This window comes from Megascapheus bottae, chromosome 18 (genome assembly GCF_031878675.1).
Source record: "Megascapheus bottae isolate mThoBot1 chromosome 18, mThoBot2.hap1, whole genome shotgun sequence".
Classification (NCBI taxonomy): Eukaryota; Metazoa; Chordata; class Mammalia; order Rodentia; family Geomyidae; genus Megascapheus; species Megascapheus bottae.
In genome coordinates this window covers 23,193,998-23,206,304 of record NC_143526.1, presented here as the reverse complement: position 1 = coordinate 23,206,304, position 12,307 = coordinate 23,193,998, and the positions used below count along the sequence as shown (strand labels likewise).

The 12,307-nt window shown below is 37.1% G+C and overlaps 1 protein-coding gene across 3 annotated transcripts in view; it reads left to right on the top strand.

Annotated features, from left to right (window-relative positions):
- The window catches only part of Plcb1 (phospholipase C beta 1), a 652,247-nt gene that overhangs the window by 412,440 nt on the left and 227,500 nt on the right, over positions 1 to 12,307 (top strand). For all 3 annotated transcript variants that reach the window (XM_090352012.1, XM_090352011.1, XM_090352013.1), the window contains exons 8-9: positions 5,902 to 6,002; positions 7,895 to 8,061. In XM_090352012.1, the coding sequence (XP_090208138.1) occupies positions 5,902 to 6,002; positions 7,895 to 8,061 (268 nt within the window). The remainder of the gene's footprint in view (positions 1 to 5,901; positions 6,003 to 7,894; positions 8,062 to 12,307) is intronic.

Here is a 12,307-nt window from a genome sequence, read left to right as displayed (position 1 = left end):
GGCATGGTAGTGCCTATTCACAGATAAGCAGGAAAAAAAATGCCCTGCAGAGCTCTGGCCAAAGGTGTCAGTGGGAGGGATACTGGAGCCATGCAATTTGGAGATCTTCCATTCTCCTCTTAGGTGGTGAATTAGGGAATGCTTTGGCAGGCAACATGCTTTCCTTCATGCTCATCCTCTAGGCACCGCATATATCTTAACCACCTAGAAGAAAGTAGCCTGCCTTTATTTCAACTTATTTCTCCACAACCTGATTAAAAGGATTTGTCCCCCTTGCATCTGAGACATTGGAGTCTATGGAATAAACCTATTTTTTCTTGCTATATGCAGAGCTCTTCTTTCTCTCCCCAATTATTTTTATCCCAGTATCTAAGCAACACGTAAGCACTTACTTAAGGACAACACTGACTTTAGAGAAAGGCCCCAAGCCTCTTGAAACACACTAGCTATGTTCAAGTCGCATTAACACTCTTGTGAATCTACACTTAGCAATGAATTATTCAAAAGAAAAAAAGTCCTGAGAGCTCTTTATGAAATTTACCAGCAAATTCTTGTGACTAACTTTCAAAAAAATAAAGGTCTGTTAACAACTTCGGTAGGTCACAGAAAAATATTTCCTAATACCACTTCTCCAGTTGTGTTATTTAAGACTAGTAATAACACAATACTGGACAGATCCAGGCAAAGTCCTTGCTGTCTCTCTGTCTCTCCCCATGCTTTCTTTGCCTCTCTCCTTCTCACCTTTCCTTCTATTCTTTATACTTCTCCTCTTTTCCTTCCTTCTTTTTTATTGGCATTTACAGGAATTGAACCTGAAGCCATTATACATGCTAGATAAGCCTTCTGCCACTGAGTTAAATCCCCAGCCCTTTCCTTTCATTTTAATAAGCAAAATGAAATGCTTGAATGTGCTTACTTTCGTGCTTCTGTTACTCTTTGGCATAGAGAATTTTAACAATGAAGGCCCCATCACTGACTCAATAACTGTTCCTGGAGCCCTGACTACCTGACTAAAGGCGCTGAGCATATGGTGGTTCATCAGATAAAGTCCAAACTCTCAAGTACTTCAGAGTTTTCAAAGGAAATTGGTCAATAAACACATCCACAACTGCATTTGTAAGTTAGGAAGAGCACTATTAACAAATGAAATGTTGACACTGTGAATAAAAATCATTACACAGGGCTGGGATGTAGCTCAGTAGCAAAGTGCTTGCTTAGCAAGTGAAATGCCCTGAGTTCGAGCCCCAGTACCAAAACAGAAAGCACACACACACACACACACACACACACACACACACACACACAAATAGTATAAAAATACCCAAACAGGACCGGGAGTTTGGCCTAGTGGTAGAGTGCTTGCCTAGCATGCATGAAGACCCAGGTTCGATTCCTTGGTACCACATACATAGAAAAAAGCTGGAAGTGGTGCTGAGGCTCAAGTGGTAGAGCTCTAGCCTTGAGAAAGTCCAAGGACAGTGCTCAGGCCCTGAGTTCAAGCCCAGGACTGGCAAAAAAAAAATTATAAAAAAAATACCCAAACAAAAATCAGTCCAGGAATAAAAAAGTCAGTACATAAAACCCCAAGGCAAACGGCACTGTGGCCCAAGGGTAAGGCGGTAGCCTTGAGCTGGAGAACTCAGGAACAGTGCCCAGGCCGAGAGTTCAAGTCCCACAACCAAGGCAAGGAAAAACTCACTGGATGGGAATAACTGAGAAAGGACCCCCTATCTTTAATTATAAAGGAAAAGTATGAGATTGCTAAGAGATGGAGAGAAGGTTGCCTTTGTAAACACTTCTGATTTTATCTTTTCTGGAACTATAGTGTGTAAAAAGCAATTATATAAAATTTTAACCCATAGTATGAACTTAACTAAAGAAAGGAAGGACTAGAAAATGAAGCTGAGAAAATCAAATCCATAAATCCATTCTCAGTAGATTACATTTTTCTAAACAACTGAATCCTGATGATATACTAAGTAGACATAAATTGAATCTTTGGAATCCACTATATCTATTAGAGGTTCAAATTTTCAATTAAACATCAACTGGAGACACATAAGAAAGAAAATGAAATTGAAATAGCAAGAATTAAGTTTAAATTGAGGAAAAATACTATCTTTAGAAAATTAATTGTAATGACTTTTCAAAATGAACTAAAGATGTTTTTAAAATATAATCAACCTCCATTATAGTTTGGAAAGATCATTATTCAGATTAAAGAATAATTTATTGGAGGACTTGGTAGAATTAGAATACTTAAATCTAAAACCCAAAGTTGGAACCAGAAAATAAATGTTTTTGTGAACAGACAATAGTACATTAGAACTATATTTTAAATCCTTGTGGTAATTTCATATCTACCAAACAGCAGAAACAGTCTGCTGAATGATTCCAGAAGTATGAAGAAGAGACAATCTATATACTCCACAGATAAATGGTAGTTGGTTCGGTATAAATAGGAACCTGTGTTACAGCTAGCCATCATTCAAACTACAGTTTCATTGTGTTCTGTAAATAGATTCATTACCAGAAACACAGTGGATATCCTGTTGAAAAATTTTTAACATTGTCTTTGTGCCCATCGTTGGAGATAATTAATACACTTGAACTTCTAACCTGGCTGACATGATCCCTTGCAATGACACATTCCTGAAGAAGATATTCCTTTGGAGATTACAGTGGCTCGCCTCAAGTCACCCTAATTGTTAAAAAGTAGTACTATGCCTAAAAAGAGAGATAAAGCAATTACTTCCCTTCTATTAATATCTGAACATATTTTCCAGTGAGACTTTTGGAAATCTTTCCATATTCAGAAAAGTATGACTCTGGCCATAAGCTTCCTGAGACCTGAAAATAATTTATTTATACTAAATTCCCCTGACTAAAGGTTTATTACCTTAAAAACTCCTTGACAGTTGGACTTGTAGACCTGCAATAGTATGGTCTTGTGTAGTTGTATTTTAATGAGCACAATAAGAAGAAAATGCAGATATTTGTTTTAAGTACCAAAATGCTCTGTAGTTTCTCTATGCTCACATATAACCCCAAGATCAACTGTTTCAGTTTTAAAGCTATTATGCATCTTACTGATGAATAATGACAATCAAATATACTAAATAACTTCTCTTAATAGCTGCAGTTTGTTGCTCTTCTTCTATGCTTTACATGTAGAAAACAGAAAAAAAATCAGTTTAGGGCTGTGATTCTTAAAATCACCACTGTCAAATTTTTATTTTAAAGCTAATTTGACTATGGAACACTAGAAGTGAGGTACTTGTAATGATTTCCTGGACTATTGCTAATTCAAGTTTGATTTATAGTTGTAGAGTAAAAAAGAGGAATTGAAAAATGGGTTGATTTTTTTTAACTTCTTGGGAAATGATTCCTTGGCTTATCAATAATTAACATCTGTCTGTGGATTTTATTCATTAGAGTCAGCTTCAATAAATGACAGGCCTTAAATGGCCGTTGTAAATGCTAAATACATGTTCATAATAGAATTATTGCTTTAAATCTAGAAATACATAAAGGGGAAAGTTCAAGCCATCATCCTAAAATTAAAGCTGGCTTATGGTGGGAATCATAAACCAGAGCACCCCACCTTCTTCATATAGCTACGGCCGTGACTGACCATTAACAAAGACCTTAGGAAAACCATTCATAGATAGTGTATTTATTCACATAATAAACACATATCGTATACTTATGAAGTGTTATGCATTGGAAACCTAACATTTAAGGAGTAACATATTGCACAGCTTGCATACACCTGTAGATTAGCAAGAAATAGAATGAGTGTGCAAAGGAGTAGACAATAACTTTAAGTAGGTGTTGAACTGTGAGATGGGTAAAGTGTGACTGGAGAACAAGTTCAAGAGAAAAAACCTAGTCAGGTAGAAGGCAAAATCTCTCTAACCTAACAGGAGAAGGAAGAAGCAAGAGAGCAGTATAAGAGGAAGAAGACTAGTATTGATATCCTCAGATAAAATCAATTCATATGTGTGCTGAGAGCAATAGAATGAGGGCAGGAGTGACCTGGATTTAGTAAAGAAAATGAGAGAGAGAACACTCTTGGGATTCATAAGATTCAGTTAAGTTGGGAACATTTGAGGTGGCCAGCAGCACCTTGAGGGTTTTCTGCAGTTGACTTTAACTCATCCTCTTTTCTGTGTCTCACAGCCAAAGAGTGGGGTAGATAGTCTTTTCTGCTATCCACAGATAGTGTTTTGTGAGTGTAATTGAGAGAAAAGAGGAGAATGAGGAGAAAGGAAGGCATCTTCTAGTCAAAGGGGTTTCTTTCTGTTTATAAATCAAATGGAACTTGGACAACCTACTTACAGATTGTACTTGTACCCATTTTGTGTCAAAATATCAGAAAATCAATCCTTGAGAATTTTCTATTGTTTTTGGATTTGACTCATTGTGCTCATGATTTACAAGTAGTCCCCGTCTTTTGTTCATCATTATATATTAATTGTACGTAAGTGTTTTGTTGTGATATTTCCACTCACGTATAGAAGATATTTCAATTAAATTCACCCTCTCCATTGCCCAGTCTTCTTTCCCCTTCTGACTTTAACAAATCCATAGCAGGCATCATTATTTTGCTTTCTTATACACATACAAATTGAAATAGCCTAAATCTAGAGGCCTTAAACATCTAAGTAAAATGACCTAATGCATTATTTGATTTTCTAAAAATTCTCACTTGCAAAATGAGAGTTGACTCCGGTAAAATGTAAATGGACTTAGTAAATGAATTATTACTTCATTCATTCATTCACCCAAAGGGGTCTCCTACTTCCTACCAGCTGTCAGCTAGCTAAAGTTGTCTTATATATTAGCAAGGAATGTACTATTTCACACAAAATTTCATTGACTTTTAGAAACTTCTACAAAAAATATACCTCACAACCTAGGAATATTTTCAAGTGAAGGGTGTTTTCCTGATTTGAGGGACTTCCAAGCCAACATAATCATAGAAACACATATCTAAAACAGGAAACCTTTATGCAATGTGTCCTTCCTGTTAAGAAAGACTTGAATAAGGGCTTCTGGTTTCCTTCTCCAACCAAACACGAAACCTAAGGCATAGGTGTGGCCTTTTACATGAATGACCTGCTTCCCAAACAATAAGAACAGGAGCCACAGGTGACAAATGATCCCATGTGCTGTTTCATTCAGGAAAACTGCTTTACAACTTACCCCAGAAAACAGAAGGAACATGGTCTGGAAAAAAAATGGAATTTAGGTTTTCCTTTGGACAAGATCTAGTTCAAAGGTTATCACTTTGTAAAAAATAAAAATAAAAACAAAGGAAAGAAAGAGAAAAAGACAGAAAATAAAGGGTTTATTCAAAAACCTGATTTAGTAAAGCACAACAAACCTGCCACCAGTGTCTCACACAGGTGATTGTAGCTACTTGAAAGACCAAGAAGGGGGAGGAGGGAGGGACTGGGGGAGGGTTGCAATTCCAGGACAGTCAGGAAAGAAAATTCTGAGACGTTGGATACACAGGGGAAAACTAGACATGGTGGCCTAGTGGTAGTGTGCTTGCCTAGCATGCAAGTCCTGGGTTCAATTTGTTGGAACCACATACACAGAAAAAGCCGGAAGTGGTGCTGTGACTCAACTGATAGAGTTCTAACTAACGTTGAGAAAGCTCAAGGACAGTGCCCAAGCCCTGATTTCAAGTCCCGGGTTTGGAAAATTAATTAATTAATTAATCTGTTCCTTGTTTACCATGACCTACTAGAGGAAAAGGAAACTCGGAAGAAGGCAGGGGGAGAGAAAGAGAAGGAAGAGAATATAGAAAGAAACAGGAAGACAAAACAGTGTTGGTTGAAGTTAGAGAAAGCAATAGACTGTTTGCTGACCACATTGTTTTTTATTTCCCAGAATGATTCAATACCTCAAGAGGATTTCACTCCAGATGTATACAGAGTTTTTCTGAACAATCTGTGCCCCAGACCTGAAATCGATAACATCTTTTCTGAATTGTAAGAGGATTCATTTTCTCTGCTTTCTTTCACAGCTTCATTGGCACTTTGGGCAGCCAGGGTTGAATGTTGACCAGATGAGAGGAAACTGGGCAGGGGCTGCAAGCTGTATCTGGAAATCTAGGCATCTAGGTGATCGGCTGAGCCTGGTCACACACTCCTGACCCTGGCGTGCAACTTCTGCATTAAGGGACAGATGCTTTCTGTGATTTATCACCGGGTGTCACTGCTTCTGTGTGCTCAGAAGGTTCTGTGTGATTTAAAGATTACACATTGTACAGAAAGGTGTCTTGGCAAAGAAACAATAGGCTCTGATTGTCAGAAGATATTTGCCTGGGAACTGCTCTGAAACATATTAGTGAAATGAGAAGTTTTTCTTACCAAGAACCTTGCCAGCAATATATACATATATGCATATAATTTGATATTAGAAATTATAAGATTTTGGGTCCATTTCTGGTACACACCCAAAATGGAAACTACTCAGAAGGCAGAGATTGGTGGGCTTGTGGTACAAAGCAAGCCAGGGCTAAAACCTTAATATGTCTTCTCAACCAACAGTGATAATGTACCTGTAACATCAGCTTTATGGAAGATTGAATTCAGGAGAATCATAACCTGAGAGGATGACCTGGGGCAGAAAGCATGAAAAAAATGTAGGGAAAAAAAGCTAGGGGTTTAGATAAATTTGTAGAATGTCTACCTAGCCTGCACTAGGTCCTGAGTTTAGAGTCCAGAAACAATGACTGACAGACAGAAGACAGACAGACAGACAAAAGAACTACACACTTACATAGATTGACATTACTTTTTTTAAGACTCAAAATAAATTGAAGAAAAAAATTGTGGAAAAAAATGAAACTAAATCATTTGTGAGAAAGTAGCATTTTACCTTAATTGATGTACTTTAGCCAGCAATAAAAAAAGCAATCGAAAATTGATTTTAAAAAAGACAGACAAGAAATTTCTTCAAAGTAACTTTGTACCTGTGTCATTTTGTTCTGTGATGATCACTGCTATGATCTGAAATATTTATACTCCTCTTCTGTTTTTTGAGTTGCCAATAAAGTTGAAATCACATTATTTTGAAGTTATATAGTCTTGTAAAATGGTAAGTGTAATGAAAGCATAGAGTTTACATTGTTAAAGTAAATAAATAATTTCAAATGATTAATTGAGAAATAGAATGTTGATGAATAAATCATAATTTTAGTGCTATTATAATCAAAAGCAAAACCATAGCTTTGTGTTCAAGTTAAACGTCACCCTTAATATTTATCATACAGTGTTTTCCAATTGTAGATTTATTTTTACTGCTATTTGATTTGTCAAAAAATGGCATTGAGATTTTATGATAGTGATTATAAAAGACAATAAGTAACCCATAGGGATGCAGAAATTATGGTGTAGTAGTACCATGCTTTAGGGCAAAATAGGAATTTCAATTTAATATATACTCTCACAAGTACAGTGGGATTTTTGTTTCCATGTAGTTAGATGCATAAATAGACTCGGTAAGCCCATGGCCAGTAGCTCACACATGTAATCTAAGCTATTCAGAAAGCTGAGATATGAGGATTATGTTGTGAAGTCAGTCTGGGTAGGAAATCCCATGATTTGTAATTAAACACTAAAAAGCCAGGAAGTAGATACATGGATCAAGTGGTACTGCATTAGCCTTGGGAAAAAAAAAAAGAAAGAAAGAGAAGAAAAGCTCAGGGCTCAAGGATAGTACTCCTGATAGAGCCCCGAGTTCAAATCCCCACAAAATACACACAAAAATACATACATACATACATACATACATACATACATACATACATACATACATACTAAAAAAGACTTGGTGAAAAAAATACCATTTCTTGATTTTTCTTTTTAATTGTTTTTAGTGGTGCCAAAAGCAAACCATACCTTACTGTGGACCAGATGATGGATTTTATCAACCTTAAGCAGCGTGATCCCCGGCTCAATGAAATACTCTACCCACCTCTGAAACAAGAGCAAGTCCAAGTACTGATTGAAAAGTATGAACCTAACGATAGCCTTGCCAAAAAAGGTCAGTATGCTCATTCCACTCTATAGAAAAACCTGCTTCCCTTCCCAGGGGCTCAGAATGTGTGGGCTGGGAGTCCCAGCATTCACTTGGATCACTTTTCCTCTTTCTGTTTGCCTCTCTGACTGAAATTACTGGGCACATGGGCCAAAGTAGATTTTTATCCACTTTAATGAGTGACTCCTTTTTGGCTGTTGGGTCTATCTATGCCTATCACAAATTTTTCTTTAAGGGTTTATAGGTTTGAAAATTGTTATTGTAAAGGTGTCGTACAGAGAGGTTACAGTTGCATAAGTCAGGCAATGGGTGTGTTTATTTAACTGTCTTATCATTTGAATATTTTTCAAATATAGGCACAATCAAATACATTTTTTTCTCATATGGGAGACTTGAGAACTTGAAGTTTGCTCCTTAGTGTCTCTTTCTAGCAAGTATGGCAAAGTAGCACACAGCTAACCTTTTTGCTAAGTGTCTAAAATTGAAGAGAATATTCAGTCTCCTAGACTTTTCTTATTCCATTTATATAATCAGTAAATAGTTCCATTTGAGAAAATATGAAATTTGGTCAGATATATAATATAGATAGTATTAATACAAGAATAATTAAGCATAAAATTTGCCACAAGAAAGACAGTTTTAAGTTGTTTGGAATATATTAAAACATTTTTTTTATTTTTGGAGCATAAACTGGACTCATATTTGCAAGGCAGGTGTTTTACTATGATCCTTACCTCTTATGAGTGAGAATTTGTGTTTTTGTCCAGGCCTTTCTGGACTGCCTACACTATGATCCTCCTATTTTGACTTCCCATACAACTGGGATGCCAGGTATATCCCATGACACCCAGTTAATAGATTGAGATGAGCTCCTATTAACTATTTTTTTCATATATTTTTATTGTAATTAATAGAAGGGTTACATGATATTTGCCAGATAGAAGGTGCATTAATTCACATACTAACTATTTTTTTTGCAGGGGGGGGTGGGGAGAGGGGTAATGGGGCTTGGACTCTAGGCCCGGGCTCTGTTCCTGAGCTCTTCAGCTCAAGGCTAACACCCAATACCTTGAGCCACAGCCCCACTTCCCCTTTTCTAGTGATTAATTGAAGATAAGAGTCTTAATGTTCTTAGTTCCCAGGCTGGCTTTGAACCATGATCCTCAGATCTCAGCCTCCTGAGTAGTTAGGATTACAGGCATGAGCCACTGCGCTCGGCTCTTAGTAACCTATATCAGGGACTGGAATCAAATCTTGGTTTTCCTGCGCTATACCTTACAAATATATGGGATATTAGGCATAAACCACTGCACATGGCCTGTATTTCCTTTCTAATGAACTGAATTTGCAACAGGAGATCATGAGGGTTAATTATTGAGTTTTAATTATATGTAATGCCATGTTCCCAAACAAGATCTTTAGCATTTTACCAGCTGTTACAACTAAGTCTCATTAGAATTGAAATATCTTCCAAAACTACTGTGTTATAACTAATATGGTTGAAAATTTATCATGACAGTCCATAAGGAAGTAACCTAAATATGTTTAACCAATTATACAAAAGAAATAAATTACATCTTAAGCCAGGCACCAGTGGTTCACTACTATAATCTCAGCCAGTCAGGAGGTGAAGATCATGATTCAGGTTAGACTGGGCAGGAAAAAGCATAAGACTTTTATCTCCATTTAGCCACCAAAAGGGGTGCTGTGGCTCAAAGTGGTAGAGTGCTAGACCTGAGTAAAAGAGCTCAGAGACAATACCCTGACCTCAAGTTCATGCCCTAGAATCAAAAGCAACAGCAATAAAAAAATTGCATGTTAATATATTGGAAGATTTTTATAGAATCACAAATAGCTCTATTAAGCTTATAGTTACAAGTAAAATATCTGTCATAAAAGTAAATTTTAAAATCTTTTGACCATTGTCGTTATTATAGAAGTGGCCTTCTGGGGAGGAAAATCAATGTATCTATTCTTCATGTCATGAATCTTATTTATTTATTTATTTTGTTGATTATGGGGCTTGAACTCAGGGCTCGGGCATTGAGTTCTTGTGCTCCAGGTTAGTGCCCTAGGTTAGCATCTATCACTTTGAGCCACAGCTCCATTTCCTGTTTTCTAGTGGTTAAATTGGAGATAAGAGTCTCAGGGACTTTTGTGCCCAGGCTGGCTTTGAACTTTGATCCTCAGATTTCAGACTCTTGAATAGCTAGAATTGCAAGAACTGCCACCTGGCTTATTAATTTGATTTTTAGATGCAATGATATTTTTTGTCTCTGATTTATATTCTTGATCAATGCCTTTTCTTTGCTACTGTTACCATTTCTGTGGAGAAATTGGTCAAAAGAAGTAAATGACTCAACAGTATGTCTGAGAACTGTCAGGCCTGCTCCAGCAAGCTTACTTAGATACACTACCTTGTCTTCCCCAAGATTCCTTCAATTTCTTCTTAACATCATCTCATCTTCCTCTCAACATCTTGGGAGAAGTTTTTGCCTACATAGCATGACATGTCCTTTAAGAAATCCAAATTTCTCCAAAAAAAAAAAAAAACCAACTAGCATAGAGTAAGAAGAGAGCCAGACTGACTTCTCAGAACAATTAGCTTATGACACTGGGGAAACTAAAACCCTTTTGAGAAATAGATGAAGCCTCCACAGCCAAGACTTTGCCCTTTTGCCTTCCTTCACTTCACACTGCTTCTGGCCTACGCTTCAGCTGGTGTCGGATGCCTCCATCCATCAAGCCCTGAGGACGCAGGCAAGTGGAAGGTGTGGAAGAAAAACTCTGGTAGACTATTGTGAAACCCTGTGATGCTGGAGAAAACAATTTCAACCGTGACAGAGATTAATATAAGGTCTCCAGGCACTTGCCAGATGATTTAATGTTATTTTGTCACGTCTGAAGAATTCTGTAAGCACAACAGGAACACAAAATTCACAGACTGTTTTTCTAAAATTTCTTTATCATCTCAGGAATTTCCTGCATCACCTACTTAATCAGAATTGTAGAGGAGCTACACACATACACACCATGGTTTCCACTTAGGTTTTCAAAGCTGACATTGGCATCTTTCTTCGCACTTGCCTTTGATGCTTAACCTCTCTGTGCCTGCCTATATGTATGGTCTTATATCAGCAAATGCATTGTAAAACTGAGGGGTTGGTGAGGGGGGTGATGGGATATAAAAACTGGGAGATAGCAAGGGAAGGGGTGGCATTATGCAAAAAGAAATGTAATCATTTCCTGACTTATGCAACTACAACACCTCTGTATATCACCTCTACAATAATGAGGTAAAACAAAAATAGTTTTCAGTAAACTTAAAACATGAAGCTGACTTAATGCTTTGTTTTTATTCACATGTCAAATAACTTCTAAATTAAATAAAAGAGGTTTCGGTATGCCAAGAGCCTAAATACTAATGCTAATCATAGGCTAACTGATTAAGTACACAACACACAGAAATGGGAAAGGAAAACCGAGAAAAGGTGATGGCCTTCGGTGCTTTGTGGGTGCTACATTTAGTATGTAAGCCCATGTGTCCACACTGGGACTTCTAATTGGAGGAGATATATACATTAGTTATAAATCACTTAATGATTTTCATGCATTTTAAGATAAATATTCAGATATTTGTGTTCCACAAAGGGAGAGTTTGAGTCTTGTCACAGAAGATATTATTCTCAAGAGAATGTAGCTTATTTTTACAATAGCCAATTATCCATTTAAAAATGCTACAGCCTTCTTGCCAAGTTGTATGTATCATGTACCTACATGTGCTTTATTGAGGACTCTTCCAAACAAAAAGATCATACATGTTGTATTCTCTCAGAGACTAATGTCTCTTGAACAGCTATTTTATGGATCTCCTCAACTCTTCAGAAAAAAAATGATGATGAGGAATAAGAATTAGAATCTGGGCCAGGAATTTGGCCTAGTGGTAGAGTGCTTGCCTAGCATGCATGAAGGCCCAGGTTCGATTCCTCAGGACCACCTACATAGAAAAAAACAGAAATGGTGCCGTGGCTCAAGTGGTAGAGCTCTACCTTTGAGAAAGCCCAGGGACAGTGGTCAGGCCCTGTGCTCAAGGCCAGGACTGGCAAAAAAAAGCAAAAAAAAAAGAATCAAATGTAAGCTAGATATAGTGATGCCTTTAGTAACAGAATATAGCCTTTAATGGGCTAACTACATGGAAGACTGAGATTTAAGGATTGCAGTTCAGAATCAACCCAGGCAGGAAAGCCCAAGA